This window comes from Trifolium pratense, linkage group LG7 (genome assembly GCF_020283565.1).
Source record: "Trifolium pratense cultivar HEN17-A07 linkage group LG7, ARS_RC_1.1, whole genome shotgun sequence".
Taxonomy (NCBI): Eukaryota; Viridiplantae; Streptophyta; class Magnoliopsida; order Fabales; family Fabaceae; genus Trifolium; species Trifolium pratense.
In genome coordinates this window covers 16,157,963-16,180,271 of record NC_060065.1, presented here as the reverse complement: position 1 = coordinate 16,180,271, position 22,309 = coordinate 16,157,963, and the positions used below count along the sequence as shown (strand labels likewise).

Below are 22,309 nucleotides of genomic sequence, written 5' to 3'. Positions count from 1 at the left end.
ACCCAACTAGTACCCCTAAAAATACTCAAAATCTTCATAAGAAGAATCATGTTGCACCTTACTATTATTTTTATCACTCACAATATCAACAATCTTCTTATCAGCAACATCAGCTACAACAGTTTCCTTACTAACATACTGACTAAAATCAAATGGTTCTGGTATAATAGGTGGAGTTGCACTTCGAATCAAAGCCCAATTAACCCCTTCAAAAAATGGGTGTTGTTTAATCTCAGTAGCACCTCTTTTATAAGCAAATCTTTTTTGAGGTTCCTTAACCAACAATCCTCTAATAAGATCTTTAGCAATAGGACTACAAGAAGGATAGTCAGGAAACCTTAAAGGTTGTCCTACAACATTGAAAAGCGTAGCACGGTTTCCGTTACCTTTAAACGGCGTTGTTCCGGTTAAAAGCTCGTATAAAAATATCCCAAATGTCCACCAATCAACAGCACTACCGTGTCCTTCACCACGCACGATTTCCGGTGCAAGATATTCATGTGTCCCAACGAACGACATTGATCTGACGTTCGTTGGTTCTGCCATTAATTCTGGTAGACGGATGAGACCGAAATCTGATTTTGATTTTCGGTTTTTTTTAGATGGGAGGATTCTTGGAAACAAGTAACTTGATGGTTGCATACAACCTTGTACGGCGTGATCGTCGTCTAGGATTCCAATGGATGTCGCGGTGGTGGTTATGTGTGCGGAGGAGGACTTGACGAGTGTAGGGTTAACCGAACATCGAAGGGATAAATCAAAATCCGATAGCATTATGTGGCCTTCGTCACGGACTAGAACGTTTTCTGGTTTTAAATCTCTGTATACTATTCCTAACATGTGGAGGTACTCCAATGCTAATAGAATCTCTGAACAATAAAACCTACATGCCACAACAAAATTAGTTAGCACAGTGAAATTTGAAAAATCAATTCTTTCAATAAAATGCATTTATAAAGCTTAGATTAAGATTAACAAACAAACAAACTAAAAACATAATTCACTAATGAACTAACTATTCTAACAAAATTGGTTAAAAAAAAAAACTATTCTAACAAAATTTTATTTTCTTAACATGTAGTGGTTGAAATATTTATATTGAGGCAAAATGCTGACAAGATAGCCAATGCGATCACAATTGTAGTTGTAATGTCGTTGCAAAGACCTCTAAAATCTTTATCAAATACTGCAATTTCGAACTATGGTCTATTATCTTACGCCAGGAGTCCTTTAACTTAATTTAAAGTTTCACGATGTTCGAACGGAAAATGTAACTTACATCTTCGATTCATCAAAAGATTACATCTACATTACACCATAATGATCATTACAATGTATAATTCATCAAAATTAATATGACCTTTATTATCAATTTAATGAAGTTTGTTAACAAAGGTGGACTAATAAGAATGAAAGTTGGGTCAAGGGTGAAAATAATTTTAAATATAAAGGACTAATTATATACGAAAAAATATGTAACCTGTTTGAAACTTTAAATTAAGTTAAAGGAGGGGTCTGAAACCACTTGATGTCAGAATTGACCCCCGAATCAGATTAGGCGGTCCAGTGAACCGAATACGTGGTGAAAACTAAAAACATATAACTATATATGTTATTGAACTGAAATAAAAGTAACTAACCTTGCAGCATTTTCAGTGAAATGCTTGTTGGGTTGCTTCATTCTGAGGCTATGCAAACTACCACAACTACAAAACTCCATGATCAAACAATAATACTTGTCATTTTCAAAATGAGAATACAAAGTTGGCAAGAAAGGGTGATCAAGAAGTCCAAGAATCTCCCTTTCAGTTTGTGCTCTAAGAAGCTTGTTTCTACTAGCAAGTGAAGCCTTATCCATTACTTTCATAGCATAAAATGTTCTTGTCCCTTTAAGTTCAACAAGATAAACGCTTCCGATGTCACCATAACCGACACGCTTCACAAGCCGAAAATGACCAAAGTTGAGATTACATTGTGACACTCTTGTAACCAAGTTAATTGCATCCCATCTCACATCACCTCCTGTATGTGGCTTAAATATTGGTGTACTTGTGCTTTCTAAACTATCACTACGCGAATTCGGTCCGCTCTTTGAAATCATTCTTGGACTTGATCTATCTCTAGGAGTATTGGAAAATTCAGAGAAATTCCTCATGTGTGATTCTAACTTTTGAGGCCTAGATGATGAAAATGATGGTGATTTTGCTGGCTTATTTGTTGTTTTCTTTGCATTGTTTTCATTTGTCAAACCATCTTTTGTTTCCTGATTATTCACCTTTCTAATATCATCATTTTCTGTATTTTCATTTGCACAACTTTGTTCAGTTTTGTCAACTTCTTCTGATACATTGTTGTTACTCATCTGCATTTATTTAATAAACGTTTAAAAAAACAAGTTTTGAATTTTGATACTCAATTCCTACAATTTCATAATTCATAAATAATTATTGACTTAAAAATATGCAAAAGGCCCCTACACTTACGGGTTATTTAAGTTTTAGTCCTACATTTTATAAACATTTCATTTTGCCGGCCCATAAGTGCAGTGGCAGAACGAAAAAATTTTAAAATGCAGAGACTAAAACTCAAATGACCCGTAAGTACAGAGACCTTTTGTATATTTAAGCAATAATTATTTGTCTATTACAAAACAAGATTACGTCAAGTTTTAAGTCTTAAGAGCAAATTATAGCCTTTTATCAAATTGAATGCTTACGGTTACATGAGGTGAATCAGGCATTTTGATAGGCTTTGACGCCGTCAACAACACAATAACACAGCTCACAAGAGAAATTTCTGCAACAATGTATGAAAATAAGTTAATATAATAAATAGCAAATGTGACATTCAATGCACACTCGGATTAAAAGTTTGGGAGAGTTAATAACACGACTCTTCTAAAAATAAGAACACTGAAATCGATTACTCGACTCATCTACTCTCGGTTTAGCTACATAACACGTAACACACCGAGGCCTTACCGAGATGTCGTAGGATGTCTATTGGGATCATGGACCCTAATTAAGATGGGTTGGCAAAAAAATAAAAGGAAAATTTCTCATTAGAGCATAATATTAAATATATTATTGTAGTACAATGTTTCTAATGTTAATCCATATGTAAAATTATTTTTGGCATGAAGCTAATTGGTTACCAAATCACAAATTAAAGAAATAATTTTAACCGTTTTGTTTTTGTTTTTTAAGGGTTTTAACCCATTTCTTGAATGACATGAAAAACTATCGTGGAATATAATTTGAACATTTTGTAGTGATAATAAAATGAGATAACCTAACCCCTAAAAAAAATGTTAATAATGGAATGCATGTCAAACCTGAAAATAAAAAGAAATATCAGCAATATTTGATATCTTCTTAAGATCTCTGAGAATGATCGATCACTAGAGAATTTAATGATAATTTTTCCTTTGCATGTGGTCAATAATGAAGAGACATCTCCCTTTTGTTTGCATTTTGTAACATTCAAAAGTGAACAAATTAAGAAAGAAAGAAAGAATAGAGAGATATGAATAAATTAATTGACAAGAATGGAAGTAAGTAATTGACAAGAAATTGTGGATTGAAAAGGGAGAAGATCATAACAAAACCAAAAATTGGAAAAACACACATTTATATATCATATATAAATAGAAAATTAAAACTATATGATATTAATTATTATCAATGTGTTAATTTATGAGCACACTATACATACATAAAAATTGAAAGAAGAATGTATGAAGAGGGAGAGGAAATGGTCATGAAGATATGGATGGATATGCGTCTAATTCTCTATGAAAAATAGTAGTTTTGTTTGTTTTTTCAAATTTTCAAACTCTCTCTGTCCACTTGTCTAGTTCTATCTAAATCAATTTTCAGGTATAGTGTAACCTATATCACAGCCAAAACTTAACTCTAGTGCATAATTTTAAACAAATATATGCATTTTAAACAATTGTAAGTTAATTGGTTCAGGTATTTTTTTTTTTAACCCTCTTAATTTTCAAGAAAATGAGCCTTGATAATTTTAAACAAATATATGCATATTTTTATATTTATTTATGTTTTTTAAAAGTTTATTATACATTCATTTAAAATTATATTAAAATTTATGAAATTTATATACTCAATAAGAACTTTTAATTTGAAATGGTTAGGACAGTAAAATTTATTTTTATAATGAACTTTTAAATTGAATGGTTAGAACAGTAAAATTTATTTTTATAGTCAAGATACATTAATTCATTATTCAATGAATCTAAAAATGGATTTTTGCCTATATTTGTGTCCGGAGGAAGTATATTATTATTATTATTATTATTATTATTATTATTATTATTAAGTGGATGTATTGGATTGAGATTTCAAAAGACTATTTTGGCAAAAAAAAATCTTGAAGATTTTAAAAGATTTCGTGAGATTATATTGATTTTGTGAAATTTTAAAAGACTTTTTACAATCAAGATTTTAACACAAGAATCCGTGAGATTTTATAACCCTGACTTTTGAGATTTCAAATTATTTTATAGATTTTTATAACTCAATAAATTCGATACAAATTTTTTCTAAAAATATAATGAATCAATCAATGATCAATAAAAATGAATCATTTCCTTAAAAAAAACCCAACAACAAATAAAATCAATGAATAATTCCTTGAGAAAATCAACAACAAATAAAAATAACGTTGCAAGAGGAAAAACAACTATGAATCATCAAAAAAGTTGCTGAATTATTTTTTTATTTTTAGGTTGCAAAAATTTACAAAATTATATGCTAAATTTTTTTCAAAGTGGCATATATATAATGATTGAAAATAAACACATTGTTTGCATTTTTTTTTTTTTTTTGCGTATATGTGTGATGAATAATTAGTCATTCAAGGAGAAAATATGTTAATCGATTGAAAAGTACAAAATATGTGTGTGCGATGAACGATTTGTCATTCAAAAGAAAATATGTTAATCGATTGAAAGAATAATCTATCAAAATCTATAGACTTTTGAATACAATACCAACGAATTTTATTGCCCTGAAAAAAAATCTTGATTATCTTAATATACCACACAATTTATTTAACTTTGGTAAAAATCATGATCGAATACCACAAGATTTTTTTATCAAAAAAAATCTTTTAAAATCCTTTAAAATCTCAATAAAATACACCCCTGTAAGAGTATATATATAGGCCAATTCTAGGGTGGGAGACCATGACATGTCTCTCACTGGTGCACCATATGATATGTGGATTGGATTGAATGTGTACATGATATTATGGTGTACTGTCAGTATTATATTATTTATATTTTTTTGAAAAAAAAAAGTTTTAAATTTTTCTGGAAAAAAGTTTTCTATCTTTTTTTCGGGCACAAAATTTTCGATTTTTTCTTTTGGAAAAAAAGTTCCTGATTTTTGGGGGAAAAAATTTCGATTTCACATAAAAGCAATTCCAGAGTTTTTCTGGGAAAAAAATTTTCCGTTCTTTTTTCGGGAAAAAAGTTTCGGATATTTTTAAAAAAAAAAAAGTTTTTGTTTTTTTATGGAAAAAGTTCAGATTTTTCCCAAAAAAAATTTCCGATTTTTTGGGAAAAATAGTTTCGAAATGTTCACCTAAAAATTATTGTCGATACAAAAAAGAGTAAAAAAATAGAAAATATTTGAAACTTTTTTTCCGAATAAAATATTGGATCTTTTTCAGAAAAAAAATCGGAAACTTTATTTTCGGAAAATATCCGAAACTTTTTTTTTTGAAAAAAGAACGAAAACTTTTTTGTTCAGCAAAGACTCCGGAATTGTTTTTTTCTAAAATCGAAACTTTTTTCCTTAAAAATTTGGAACTTTTTTTTTCGAAAAAAAAACCGAAATTTTTTTTCCAAAAAAAAAATAGAAAAATTTTATCCGGAAAAATTGAAAACTTTTTTTTGTCAAAAAAATTAATAAATAATATAATACTGACAGTACACCATAATATCATGTACACATTCAATCCAATCCACATATCATATGGTGCACCGGTGAGAGACATGTCATGGTCTCCCACCCTAGCATTGGCCATATATATATATATTTAGGAGTTTCTCTCTCATGGTCTTATTCCTATGTGGCACCATTTCCTTGATCCATGTCTTATGTGGCATTCTAATATTTCTCCAATTCCTATGTGGCTAACTATGAAGGCATTTGCAATTTCTCTAATACATGATGATATCATTTTACTTAGAATCTTTGGCTAATTTAGAAATTCAACCATTTCTCAATTATTGTTTATAAATCGTATTTAATGCACCTATTAAAAATAATTTTAAAAGGAAATAACTCAAATTCAAATATAAATAATTATATCTCATTAATATCTATTATTTATATGTTTATAAGTTTCTCTTTCATGATCTTTCCTAAGTGGCAACCTCTCCTTAATCTATGTAATAGGTGACACTCTTATGGTTCGAAAAATTACTAATTTCTATATTTTTTTTTGTTTTCACCACCAATTTAATCTGGTTCGGGACAAGTTCAACGTCAATCAATCACCACTGACCAACTAACGATTGGTCTAATTTCTATATTAATTAGTTATGCAAATTTAATATTTTTTTTATTCATGTACGTCCAAATAATTCATTTGTGTGAAATTTTTATTTTTATTTTGTGTAAAACATTGATATATTCCAAAAAAGGAATCAATATATTTTTAATTAATTTTTAGTAATGGTTTTAACTACACATTTTGGGAAAATTATTTATATACCCATGTTTATTATTCTATATAAGAGGTCTTTTGATGAACATTACAAATCACATTTCAGGTATGTCTCTTTGTTATGTCTCTTTGTTATTCTATAAGAGGTCTTTGGATGAACATTACACATGTTTATAATTTTCGTGACTCTTCATTGTTTTATTTGTAGTAGTGAAGCCGACGATCCAAATTGCAATGTGTTGGTATATATCTTTAATTTACATCTTTCTACTACATTTTTTTTGTTGATATAAGTTTTGTACTTAAATGATGTTTATAAATAATTATAATCGTACTAATTTTGAGATATAATTTTTTATTTGCAGATTCATGTAGAAGAATGACAATATTCCTTATACAAATTAGAATTTAGTAGTATCAACTAATGTTATTGTTCTATTAATATAAGCAAAATAAATCTGTCTTTTTATTTTTATATGCAAAATAAGGTGGATTCTAAGGTGAGGGCTCAATTAAGTCCCTCACCGGTGAGGCATTAAAATACTACCATCAGATCTGATCAATGGTTTGGATTAGACAGAAATTAAAATAAGAACTTCTACACATATTCACACACAACCTTCACTCTATCTCTTCTCCATATGAATCATCTTCCACTCACAAAATCTGCAGAAAGTTATCTTTGTACATCGACACATCCAGGATACAGCCACACCGTTTTTTTATCAGAAGATATATGTCCATACCGATCAAAATTGTCTCCGTATTTTTTTTTAATAAAACCCTTATTATTCAGAAAGAAACAGAAAACATGTTTGTTCTTTGCAAAGTTTTCAGTGTCGTACCAATGGTGCACTACCCTTATAAATTGACAAGAGAAAAAGACATCAATTACACATCTAGAAATTCAAAGTTATAATCCAGTTATTCTTTTTCCCGTGTTTAAATTAAAGATGGAATTCAAAGACCATTACAGTTACCGATTATCCTTTACTAATTAAAGTTTGTTTTTACAATTTTATCAAAATTATAAACTGCCAATTGGGTCAAACCTTCAAAAGCAGTTTGGTAACAAGTTGGTCGCAAAGGGGCATTAAATCCCAATTTCACACCATTAATACTAAGTATAATATAATTTTAAGAGTAATTACTAATTTTGTTCAGGCGGTGGAGGGAGAAAGGAATGATGGAAGAAAAATTGCAGGACACAAAGAGAATGAGATTTGGCAAGGAGAGTGAAAGAAATTAATCGGGTGTGGTCATAAATTATTTTATCAAGTAAAGCCTATTCAATCTGATGGTTAAAATAAGTGGTACACCGGTGAGGGACTTAACAGAGCCCTCACCTTAGAAGCCACCGCAAAATAAACCTGTTTATTATTCACATAGAAAAAACTTGATAAAAAAGAACATCGAAAAATGGCACGCTATGAGTCATCTATGGTTCTGAATTACTATTTATTTTGACTTTATGGTTCTGAAATTTTAAATTCAAAGTTAATGGAAAGAATGTTTTTTTGTTACAAGAATGAAAATTTTCAATTAATTAGAAAACATATTAATACCAATTTTGAAACACATACACTTAAATGAATTCAAATTAAATACCATAATGATTAAATATATTAATTATAAAACGTATCAATCTAATATTAACAGGGTCCATGATTTATTTCCTATTAGGTTTTTTCTTGGGTACAATGGCTATAAAAAAATAAATTGAGAGAATATTTTATTTTAATAAAAAATATATTAATGGCAATTTTGAAATATTTCTACTTAAATGAATTCAATTCTTTAGAAAATATAACATAATTTTTTTTGGAAAAGCAATTTTTTAATTAAATAGAGAAAAGAGCACAAGAAGTGCTAAAACACAATACAAGCAAAGTCTGGTACATAAGAGCCTCAAAAAAACCAAAGCTCAACTTTAAGCATGGAGCTCATAAGCTCAGTCCTGTCCTTATATGATAGCAGAACATCAAAGAGATACAACATGTCCAGAATAAAACTAAAAAACACCAAAAAAACAATCTAGAAAAGATAACATTTTCGTTAATATTCATATTGTGTCAATAAAACATTAGTCAAAGCAAATATGAATTCACATAAAAGGAAAAAAAATGAAATAATTATCATTAAAATTATTGCACAAAATAATTAAGAGATCATTAAGATGGTCAATGAAAATTTGAATCCATCCAGAAAAATTCTTAGGTGAGTAATCACCCAACAATTAATGGTTAGACATATTCAATAAGATAATTAGATGTAATAAAACCATAATAATAAACAAATATGTTAAAATTAAAAAGACAATAGACATAAATGCATTGTTTATCTTTTTTATCCAATAGCTCACTACTAATCAACCACTCTTATTTTATTATTATATATTTGTTTCAAATTCAATTAAGCTCTTTTGTAATTTTTTTGTTCCAATTTTTTTTTTAAATCATTAATTCTATATTTCTTAGCAGGCAATTTCAATCACACTTATATATTTGTTCTCTTTTTATACACAATTGAAAAAAATACCAAAAGAATATGTACCACCATATTTTTTTTAGATAAAATAAAAATATATGCTTGACCAACAAAAAAAAATATATGTTGAACTTAACCCAAAAAGAAAACAAGAAAAAAAAGAAAGAATAATATATGTATTGAACTTAACAAAAAAAAGAAATAAAACGATAATATATGTATTAATTATTGAATTTATACGTTGTTGGAAACGCAAATGTCTTTTCTTGCTGTTGATCTCATATGTGTATTGCATTTTTTTAACATATTTGCTTATTGTTATGGTTTTACTACATGTAATTACATGTAATTATTTTATTGAATGTGTCTAATCATTAATTGTTAGGTAAGTACTCACCTAAGAATTTCTCATCCACCAATGACCTTTACGAGAAATATTTTGATATCTTATCTTTTTCTTCTTTTTTTTAACATGAATACATTTGAATTTTCAAATTGATTTAAATTTCGAAAATAATATTAAATATATTTACTTGAGAGGGTTAGATTCCAACTATTTTCTTCATTAGTTCTTTTGTTTTTATGTAATAGCTTTGTTAATAACAAACTTCATTTGTGTCAAGTTATATGTTCTATTCATTTTGAGAGGGTTAGGTTTAATCTCCCTATTTTACTGTAATTATTTTATCCTATTAATATAGTTTTGGTGGGTGTAGTCTCTTTTGGAACATAGAAATCATCGTTACATGTTCTCAGATAATTTTTTTTAATTATTTCTTAAAGCAAGGATATATGGAACGTTCCATTCCCAAACATTTTTTTTTTACGTACTGTTTTTATACGAGTGATCAGAGGAGTAGCAACAAACTCATGCAAACGTGTCTTTGTTTTTTTATTAGTAAATATTTTCGTGATATTCATATTTTGTCAATAAACATATTAGTCAAAGCAAATATGAACTCATAAAAGGGAAAAAAAGAGTGAAATATTGTCATTAAAATTGCCACGCAATAATTAAGAGACCATTAAGATGGTCAATGAAAATTTGAATCCATAAAAAAATAGCAAATATTGTCACCAATGTCTTTGCTAGAAATATTTTAGGAAATATTTTGACATCTTATTCTATTTTTTTAACATGAATATACATTTAAATTTTCAAAAGAAATAATTTTTATAAATATTATTAACTAAATATTTTAAACACTTTATGTATGGCGTTTAAATTTTTATTAGTAAATATTTTCGTTATCTATTATTTATATGTTTAAGAGTTTTTTCTCAAGGAAACAAATCTACGTGTCACTTTCTTATGAACTTTAATTTTTACTAATCCAATGTGGCATCCTCTCATTCATCATTCTCTTAGGTGGCGTCCTCTCATTTCTTTTACCGGTCAAAATCTCACGTGACAATCTCTCAATTCATTTTGCTGATGTATCATTCTTCTATGTTTTTTCCTTTAGTCATTAGTGCTCAATTATAAATATAGAAATTGCTCAATCAGGTTTTATGAACAAATGTCTATATATTAATATTTTGATACAATTGAAATTTTACATATGGAAACTCTTGATTATTGACCAACTCATTTTTGGAATATATATTGATTAAATTAAATCAATGTTGAAATGTATGAAAATTTCAAAAATTAAGGACCAAAAATCTACTATAGTTTCTATATATACGGGTCAACATGTAAGAGTGAGGGTCATTGAGTGTCTCAGCGCCCCTTCTCTATTTTCTCTTCTCACCTTCACTACTCTTCTTTTTTTTTTTTTTTTTTTTTACAGAATCACTACTTTTTTTTCTATCTATTGCTATTGTTAGTTTTTTTTAAACAAATAGATACATTTTTTAAAATTTGTACATTAACAAATGAGATATGCTTAAAAAAATTATATAATTTTTTTTTGTGTCAAGCAAATGACAAACAATTATACTGTTCATTACTTTTAAATAAATAATATTATTAAAATCGCCCCATTTTGCTTCTCAAATGTGAAATTTTTTCACACGAGGACATGAGATAAAATACTTCTGAAGAAAACAAATGTCTAAAGGAGAGAGATGACGATTAAGAACAAATATATTAACCGTTAGATTAGTTTTTGCATAATGACCTTTTTTTTTATGAAAATAAAAGAACAAATATATGAACATGTGAGTTGGGAACGGGGAGTGGAGTATCACTCTCCATTATGCCATTTCTCCTTAAAATCTCCAAAATTTGGATCTTTTATCATATTTAAATAAACTATTACATTAAATATAAAATTAATTTTACAAATAATTAAAAAAATCACAATATTAAAATTTTAATAATCCATATTTTTCATGTGTGAAAAAAAATGATCTATATTTTTCATAGAACATTAACCCGGGCGATAGCACGGGTAAGTTATACTAGTTATTTATATGTTTAGGAGTTTTTTCTCATGGAAACTTTCCTATGTGGCATTCTCTTGCTTAGCCAACTTTGTTTTCACATCCTACATGGCATCTTCTCAAGCATGAGTTGCTTATGTGTCATTTGTTTACACTTCTTGAGTTTTATGTTCACAATTTTGGTAGTTTTTGATCTTCTTATCACATTTAAAACTCCTATTTAAGTTTTTTTTTTTTAATTCTCTTTGTTTATAGGTTTCCTTAAAACTCATAGTATTTAATTTGCACATTCACAAATTAGGAAAATAAACATATTATATTTATTAACAAATCAATTTGTTAATAAATATAATATGTACCAACAAAAAAAAAATTATATATGAGTAAGGAAAACAAAGAGAACAGTGGGTGCCAGTCGCAGCATCTAACAACATGATGCAATAATTTTTGGAGGTGATAAAAAGAAAATAAAAAGTAAAAAGAATTATATCGATCCAATTTTAAATAAAACTATTTTTTTTACTCAATTTCAATAAAACCATAAAAACGAAAATGCACTTTTTTTTGCAGGTACTATCAAAGAACTATATCAAAATATTCATAATTATTACTATCAAACGGAAGAACATATTGTTCGTTATTCAAATTAGGATTAGGTATTATCAACTGATGTTAGAGTTTTAAGTATTTATTTATATTATTTTTTTTTTGTCATTTTTTTTAATCATGTTTACTTATTAAAAAACACTTTTTGTTCATATTATTTTTTATTGGTGTAAATCATGCTTATAAATGTTTTTTTTTTTTTACTATTATTAATAAATGTTGTACTCTTTTTTTTTACTCATTATTTTCTTGTTTGTCTTATTTTTCATGTGATATTTAACAAATATACTGATAAAATAATAGAAACTCCTCGAAAGACTATACTATAGAACGAATTGCTTATCAAAAAAAAATTATATAGAACGAATTGGCCAAATGTGGAACTGAGAAATTGAAGGCTTAATATGTTTCAAAACAAAATTGAAGGCTTAAGAATCTCTGAACAAAAATACTCACCTTAAAAGGAATATAAAAAAAAATAAAAATAGTAATTTAATTGTTCACAAAAAAAGTTATTCTTAAACTTCATACTTATCGAACAGAGAAAATGGTGTGATTGTCTGAAATATAAAAGGAATGAAGTAATTGACTTCATAGATTATTTTTCTATTTTATTTTATTAATTTTATTAATAAAAAAAAGTTACATAGTGATTTATACCAAACATAATATTACAATAGGGGGTATTGATAAAAAAAATAATCTACATGGAGGTATCAAGCAAAAAATAACTTACATGGGGTGGGACATACATTTGTAGATTTTATTATATAAAAAATACGATAAATATCAACTGAAAGTAAGGAAAGTAACAATGATTTTATATATAAAAAAAGAAAGAATTAAAAGTAATAATATCATGTATTACTTTGTTTTTATTTTCCAAACATCACTGTAAGATAAACAAATAGATAAATTTTTTAAAATTTGCACCATTAACAAATGAGATATGCATAAAAAAAATGATATAAATTTTTTTTTGTCAAGCAAATGACAAATAATTCTACTGTTCATTACACAAATGTGAAATTTTTTCACATGGGGACATGGGCTAAAATACTCCAGAAGAAAACAAATGTCTAAAGGAGAGAGATGACGATTAAGAACTAATATATATTAACCGTTAGATTAGTTTTTGCTTAATGACATTTTTTATGAAAATAAAAGAACAAATATACGAACATGTGGGTTGGGAACGAGGAGTGGAGTATCACTCTCTGTTCTACCATTTCTCCTTAAAATCTCCAAAATTTGGATCATTTATCATATTTAAATAAATTATTACATTAAATATAAAATTAATTTTACAAATAATTAAAAAAACCACAAAATATTGAAAATTTAATAATCCATATTTTTCATGTGTCAAAAAAATATCTATATTTTTCATTGAACATTAACCCGTGCATTTGCACGGGTAAGTTATACTAGTATATATATTGAGCGTTATTGAGCGGTGTAACATTACTCAAATGTTACATGTAACGACCCAAAATTTAGTATTCGTTATTTAATTATTTTATTACGCGAGGGCGTGATTTATAATTAAATTATTAAGCGGCGAATAATCATTTAGCGAGAACGTAAGTTAATGAGCGAGAAGTTATGTTGTTTGGGCCTTTGGGCGTGGAATAGGCATTGGGCCTAAGCCAATTGGGCTTTGATCCATGAGAATAGAGAGAGCTATAAGTAGCAAGTCAAACCAATGAATAGTCTCATAAGTTGCAATTCTTGAGAAAGAGCAAGAGGAGGAGCTCATGAGGGAGAGGGAGAGCTCGTGGGAGAGAAAGAGAAGAGCAAGCTTGTGGATTCGTCGAGCTAAGGTACGAGAGTTAGATTACATATTCGTGAGTGATTCGGAAGAGGGGAGGATGTCGATTCCTCCATTCCCAAACTCTTTCCACTCTATTTTTCTTGTGGGTTTTGTGGGTGATTTTCTTAATGGAAAATGGATTCTTTTGATCCTAACATGTGTAGTGAACTCATGGTAGATGAGGTAAACAACTTTCGGGAGTTGAAAATGGGAATATGTAGATGTTTGATCAATGATTTGCATGTTTATGCAACTTTGCTTATTTTGCAAGAAATTGGCATGATTTTGATTGTTTGATGTATTTGGATGTTTGGAAGGGATGATTAATGTTCCTTGATACCATATATGCTTGAATTAGCTGTTTATAAGAATTTATAACATGTCTAGATGGATTTTTGAGTGGATTCAAGGTTAAACCGCCTTAGAAACTCAAGAACAGATATTTCTGGTGTAGTTCGCTACGGGTTCGCTACGGCTTCGCTTAGCGAATAAGTTCGCTACCTGTTCGCTACGGCTTCGCTTAGCGAATAAGTTCGCTACCTGTTCGCCATGTACCTGTAACCCTCTGATGTAGTTCGCTACGGGTTCGCTACGGGTTCGCTACGGGTTCGCTACGGATTCGCTACGGGTTCGCTACGGATTCGCTTAGCGAACAGCACTGTGACAGCAATTTTGATTGATGTTTGTAAGTGTAATTAGACACTTGTAACATGGTTTAAGGGTATCCTTACATGATTGTTGATACATGTTGATACTGTTAATGCTTATTGTTAATCGTTATATGATTGATAAACGTGTATGCAATAAGTTGTAGCTTAAAGTGAGCAATGTGATGTTTTAGCATTAAATTGCAATGTTAAGGAAATGATGTGTGTTTTATGACATAAGTGTAAATGAAACTTTATGTGTATAAAAATGGTTATGCAGATAATTATCATGTGAATAATTATGATTTGAGTGATAGGATATTGTGTTATCCTAATGTGTTAGATGTTGGAATTGTGTTTCCGCATCAGTGAATGAATAGCTTCGAGCTAGATAGCGTCATGTATTTGATGTGTTTAAAAGTAATCATGCATTCATGAATAATTGTGTTATGGGAATCATGTGAATTCCAATAATTGATGAAAATGGTTTATGTTTATGAAAAGTGGTCGAAGATGGGATTATGTTATCCGAGATCTGGAACCCATATCCAAACATGATATAAAACTGTGTGACTCCTCTTTATGGGAGAGATGGTTGATGATAACCATATCCTACATGATATAAAACTGTTATTGAGCTTATCCAAGGGAGATAAGATGGTTCGGTAAGTTCCGACGCATCCAACAAGATGTAAAACTGGGTTCATCTTAAATGGGGTGAATAGCAGCATCCAACATGATGTAAAACTGTGTTGGCTTATCCAAGGGAGATAAGATGGTTCGGTAAGTTCCGACATATCCAGCAAGATATAAAACTGTTCTTGGTCCACCGTTGGTGAGACGCCTTGGTACCACATGCATTAGTCGTGTCTAGGGATGACATGACATTGGATAATTGGCATTAGATGCATTAGGGTAAATGCACATGTGTTTGATAATTGTTATGTGACATTATCTGATTGGATTGTAATGTGTTTTCCGTATGTGTTAAGCTTTGGTATTTACTAATTGTTTAATACTGTGATTTTGCCATGTCTTGGTATATGAGCAGAGTCCGTCATGACTATAAAATGAACAATTTGGTAGTGTCCGAGAAGACGTGAAACTATATGATTGGTGTGTTTGTAAATGAATGATTAATTGGTAGTCGTATTTGACGATGTATGTGCGTGAGTTAGAAATGTATGATAGCGTGTGAAGTGTGTAGTATACTACTCACACTTATATTTATGTTTATGTTTTCTAACTCTCTGCTTTGTGTTAATTGCTGGACCTTTGGGGGTCCAGGTTGACAGGTTATGTGTTAGCCTCGTCCGAGTGCAATGGTGAAGCTCTGCTCTGATTGAGACACGGGAAAAAGGGGTTTTTATATGTATATGCATGTAGTCCTCTTAGTATACTCTGTTGGTCTTAAGCTTTCATTTGAAAAGTATCCGTTTTGTATAACTAATAACGTATCGTTCGATGCGAGGTTTTGTTTTTAGTTCATTCGAATATTCTACTAGATAAATGTATTAGTATTATTTTGAATGAAGTTTGTGATATTCAAACCAGCGCTTTATAAATCAGATTTTCAATTTTTCCGCTGCGTATTTTCGAAAAAGATTTTATAAAGGCAGAGTTAAGTAAATAACGGGTTTGGGTGTTACAAAGTGGTATCAGAGCAGGTCGTCTTCGGACTGTGAGGTTATGTGTCAATCAGAGTCGGTCTGTGCATTCAGATCGAGTGAGCATGTGTGCCAGTCGTGTCTGTCTGTTTTTGTTGTGTATTATTATGTTTATAGCTTGAGTGTTTACTTAAGTGTGAATGTATTCTCGTGTTGAGAAGTTGTTGAAAGCATGCTATATTTTATATATGTATATATATATATATACATGTTTGAATTGATTTTGTGGAATTCATATCTGTGAGTGATATGAAATGTAATGCATGTACTTGACTCGATGTCTTGTGTACATGGATGTTTCATTGTCTTACATATAGTTTAGTTATAAATATATGTACAGACATGTGGTAGTAATTATGTATGCTAGTTGTTACGTAGGTCGTTACATTAGCATAGATGGGAATAGTGTGTTTATGTATTTTGTAGTGGTGTGTATGTCAAGAGGACTGCACCGGGGTTTTGAGTAGATGCTTAGATATCTTACCTTATGTTTACCCTTTGCATACGACATGCATGTGAATGCTGTCGGTATTAGATTTCTCTTGGGAGGAATAAATTTGGAATCGATAGGACGGTTAGGTGCTTACACCGGATGTTCTAGTGGAAGTGTAAAGGTGGGTTTGAGATAAGTGGGGGAGAAGATTTTGTCTCTCCAAGATGTTTCGAACGCGAGAAGTAAGGACGAATAGAGATGTTCTTGAAGTGGATTGTTTAAGATTGAGTAGCGTTGTTCGAAGTGGAGTTCTTATTTGGAGAATATTTTGGAGGAAGTATCAGATGATCATTTCGGAGTGAGTCGGAATGAAGTTGTTTAGCCGTAGGGAGAATGTGGCCATTGGGGAACGATGGAGCAGATTGAATGATAAGTGAAAACCGTTGCTGGGAAACAGAGAAGACGTGTGCGTCGAGGGTAAGAAAACCTAGTGATGATCATACGACGAGTATGCGAATGGTGGGTACCTTGAGGGTTAAGTTAAGTGGGAGATTGATGTCAAGGATGGAAGGTGTGGTTAGGGAACTGAAAACCCGATTACAATAAGTGGGACTGGTGGTGTTTCTAGCGGAACTCGTAGCAAGAATGTTCCATTGTTTGGTTGTCTTTCACTTGATGGTTCATCCTCAAAGAGGAGGAAGAGTGATAAAGATGGAAGCTTTGTTGATGAAAAGTTTTCAGAGGAATCTGATGAGAGTTGTGTTGGAATCAACAAGACGGAGATCATGGTTGTTTGGAAATCAACTTTTGATAGTAGCTGAGATTTAAATACAGAATTACTAGGTGATCAAGAAGAGCCTAGGAAGGATTTATAAAGGTTGAGTATGTTTGAACCGAGTAGTCATTTCTTGGAAGGATTTGAGAAGCTAAGTGCGAAGTATTACCTTTGGATGTTTGGGGATAAGAAAGTTAGCCTTTGAAAACGTGTCGAGCACGAGTATTAGAGAGACGTAAGAAAGTGACTTATGTCAAGTAAGAATTTGCGGAAAGGACTATCTCACACATAAGTGATTGTTGTGTTTGGAAAATGTGTGTTGAGAATTTGGAAGTGATGCTTGAAGTAAGTATCAGAGATGTTTTGTAGCAATTGGAAAATTATTTATGGAAAAAAAAAAAAAAAAAAAAAAAAAAAAAGTTGGTGGAGACTAAGTGATGTTGGGAACATCGTATATGTTGGAGTAGTATAGTAATATTATGTGGTAAGGAAATAAAATATTTTGGATATTTTCATCATGGACGATGAAAGGATAGTTAGTCGACGAGTGACTTAAGGTAATATTTTGGATAGAAGTACCTCGACGGAAAGTGACATTGGAAATGTCGTGTTAAGGAACCTAGAAATTTGGATAAGAGATTGTTTGGAAAATAAAACAGTTATGAAGGGGTTCGACGCAACGATTTGGGAGTTGCGAAGGAAAAGAATTTGACGGTTGGAGAAAATATAATTTTGGAATGTGTTAAGAACCTTGAGAAGTTGGACAACAAATGAGTGTAGAGGTTGTGCTACCAAATGAATGGTTGGAGTGAGATTCGACGCAGTTGAGAACTTATGGAATTTGGAAAGTTGTGAAGTATGCAACGGAAGGGTCTTTCGGAGTATTTCGAGTGGAGTGGTTTTGTTTTGGAGTAGTGCTGCGAGTACCGTAAGATGTTAAGTTGAAATTTTAAGTAGTTTGATGAGAATGGTTTATGCCATCATCACGATTGTTGACTATCTATCGACAAATCAAGGGATTAGCTGTCCTTGATCTATTGTTGATGAGTAGACGAGATTGTGTCGATTGGGATTGACTGATTTTGTCAAACTTGGTTTGGTTTGGAGTTTGTATGTGTTGTTGGTATGAATTCGGAAGAAGTATGATTTTGAATCGGAGTTTGTGTAAGAGACCGTATCGGTTAAGGTATTATGACTAGAAAACCCGTTGGTTAGAATGCAAGTTGGGAATTAGAAAGTCGGATGAGGGAGTTTATCCGGGGTTGTGTTTTAGTCGGGTAATTTTCGAGGGCGAAAATCTTTTAAGGGGGTAGAGTTGTAACGACCCAAAATTTAGTATTCGTTATTTAATTATTTTATTACGCGAGGGCGTGATTTATAATTAAATTATTAAGCGGCGAATAATCATTTAGCGAGAACGTAAGTTAATGAGCGAGAAGTTATGTTGTTTGGGCCTTTGGGCGTGGAATAGGCATTGGGCCTAAGCCAATTGGGCTTTGATCCATGAGAATAGAGAGAGCTATAAGTAGCAAGTCAAACCAATGAATAGTCTCATAAGTTGCAATTCTTGAGAAAGAGCAAGAGGAGGAGCTCATGAGGGAGAGGGAGAGCTCGTGGGAGAGAAAGAGAAGAGCAAGCTTGTGGATTCGTCGAGCTAAGGTACGAGAGTTAGATTACATATTCGTGAGTGATTCGGAAGAGGGGAGGATGTCGATTCCTCCATTCCCAAACTCTTTCCACTCTATTTTTCTTGTGGGTTTTGTGGGTGATTTTCTTAATGGAAAATGGATTCTTTTGATCCTAACATGTGTAGTGAACTCATGGTAGATGAGGTAAACAACTTTCGGGAGTTGAAAATGGGAATATGTAGATGTTTGATCAATGATTTGCATGTTTATGCAACTTTGCTTATTTTGCAAGAAATTGGCATGATTTTGATTGTTTGATGTATTTGGATGTTTGGAAGGGATGATTAATGTTCCTTGATACCATATATGCTTGAATTAGCTGTTTATAAGAATTTATAACATGTCTAGATGGATTTTTGAGTGGATTCAAGGTTAAACCGCCTTAGAAACTCAAGAACAGATATTTCTGGTGTAGTTCGCTACGGGTTCGCTACGGCTTCGCTTAGCGAATAAGTTCGCTACCTGTTCGCTACGGCTTCGCTTAGCGAATAAGTTCGCTACCTGTTCGCCATGTACCTGTAACCCTCTGATGTAGTTCGCTACGGGTTCGCTACGGGTTCGCTACGGATTCGCTACGGGTTCGCTACGGATTCGCTTAGCGAACAGCACTGTGACAGCAATTTTGATTGATGTTTGTAAGTGTAATTAGACACTTGTAACATGGTTTAAGGGTATCCTTACATGATTGTTGATACATGTTGATACTGTTAATGCTTATTGTTAATCGTTATATGATTGATAAACGTGTATGCAATAAGTTGTAGCTTAAAGTGAGCAATGTGATGTTTTAGCATTAAATTGCAATGTTAAGGAAATGATGTGTGTTTTATGACATAAGTGTAAATGAAACTTTATGTGTATAAAAATGGTTATGCAGATAATTATCATGTGAATAATTATGATTTGAGTGATAGGATATTGTGTTATCCTAATGTGTTAGATGTTGGAATTGTGTTTCCGCATCAGTGAATGAATAGCTTCGAGCTAGATAGCGTCAGGTATTTGATGTGTTTAAAAGTAATCATGCATTCATGAATAATTGTGTTATGGGAATCATGTGAATTCCAATAATTGATGAAAATGGTTTATGTTTATGAAAAGTGGTCGAAGATGGGATTATGTTATCCGAGATCTGGAACCCATATCCAAACATGATATAAAACTGTGTGACTCCTCTTTATGGGAGAGATGGTTGATGATAACCATATCCTACATGATATAAAACTGTTATTGAGCTTATCCAAGGGAGATAAGATGGTTCGGTAAGTTCCGACGCATCCAACAAGATGTAAAACTGGGTTCATCTTAAATGGGGTGAATAGCAGCATCCAACATGATGTAAAACTGTGTTGGCTTATCCAAGGGAGATAAGATGGTTCGGTAAGTTCCGACATATCCAGCAAGATATAAAACTGTTCTTGGTCCACCGTTGGTGAGACGCCTTGGTACCACATGCATTAGTCGTGTCTAGGGATGACATGACATTGGATAATTGGCATTAGATGCATTAGGGTAAATGCACATGTGTTTGATAATTGTTATGTGACATTATCTGATTGGATTGTAATGTGTTTTCCGTATGTGTTAAGCTTTGGTATTTACTAATTGTTTAATACTGTGATTTTGCCATGTCTTGGTATATGAGCAGAGTCCGTCATGACTATAAAATGAACAATTTGGTAGTGTCCGAGAAGACGTGAAACTATATGATTGGTGTGTTTGTAAATGAATGATTAATTGGTAGTCGTATTTGACGATGTATGTGCGTGAGTTAGAAATGTATGATAGCGTGTGAAGTGTGTAGTATACTACTCACACTTATATTTATGTTTATGTTTTCTAACTCTCTGCTTTGTGTTAATTGCTGGACCTTTGGGGGTCCAGGTTGACAGGTTATGTGTTAGCCTCGTCCGAGTGCAATGGTGAAGCTCTGCTCTGATTGAGACACGGGAAAAAGGGGTTTTTATATGTATATGCATGTAGTCCTCTTAGTATACTCTGTTGGTCTTAAGCTTTCATTTGAAAAGTATCCGTTTTGTATAACTAATAACGTATCGTTCGATGCGAGGTTTTGTTTTTAGTTCATTCGAATATTCTACTAGATAAATGTATTAGTATTATTTTGAATGAAGTTTGTGATATTCAAACCAGCGCTTTATAAATCAGATTTTCAATTTTTCCGCTGCGTATTTTCGAAAAAGATTTTATAAAGGCAGAGTTAATTAAATAACGGGTTTGGGTGTTACATTACACCGGTGTAATTTGGCACAAGTTAATATGCATAAGGTCAATCTTATGTATGGTGCATAAGTTAATCACAACCATCCGATTATAGACATTTTGATGAAACATGTTATCATCTCAAAATCCCAAACTAAGTAAGTAAGTTTCGAATTAAAAGTCAAACTAAGTAAGTTTCGAATTGATTCATGTTCCAAATCATGTCCTCAAGCTTTTCCAACCGTTTATTTTGCTTATTTCGCTCAAATAAGTGTTTTCAATTTTTTTAGGTTTTAAAGATTGAATCGTTTTTTAAAATCTATACCTCCACTGTGAAATCTAAGCATGGATTCATGATCAGCGTTAAATTTCGAGTAAAATGGTATACCCACTCATAATTTTCGGTTGAGATTTAGTGTTGTTGTTGTTATGATCATGAAGGTATTTTGAAGCTTTCATGGCTTCCCTTCATGTTCTTCATGAGGAAGAAGAAGGTGGAGGTTGAAGACGATGACGTGGCGACGTGTCATTGGCTCCCTCCAATTTTAAGTCATGACCGTTAGATTATTATAAAACGATCTTAAGGCTCAGATCTATTTTGATTTGTTAAATCCTAGCCATCGGATGGATCAGAAGGCCGACATCTGAGATCTGTATCACGCGCCATGGACTGGCGCCGCACGGAATCGTTTCTTCCTTTCTACTTTTTTTTTTTGAAAATGGACTGGGCTTGGGCCTGGACTTCTGTATTTGTTTTCTGCACCCGCCTGACTTACGTTCTGCACCCCCTCTACTTGCTTAATTTTTATGTTTTTATTTTTAGCTTAATCAAATAAGTGCTTACTTGAACAAGTGCTTAGTCTAGGGAAACGTGGCAAGAAGCATC

General features: G+C 31.3%; 1 protein-coding gene across 1 annotated transcript; it reads right to left on the bottom strand.

Moving 5' to 3' along the window:
* Positions 1-15: 15 nt before the first annotated feature.
* On the bottom strand, positions 16-3,012 carry LOC123895951 (serine/threonine-protein kinase RHS3-like). Its single transcript, XM_045946414.1, has 4 exons — positions 2,982-3,012; positions 2,717-2,796; positions 1,641-2,362; positions 16-883 (listed from the first exon to the last, which is right to left on the bottom strand). The coding sequence occupies exons 1-4, from the start codon at positions 3,010-3,012 to the stop codon at positions 16-18; spliced, it is 1,701 nt and encodes a 566-aa protein (XP_045802370.1).
* Positions 3,013-22,309: the final 19,297 nt, after the last annotated feature.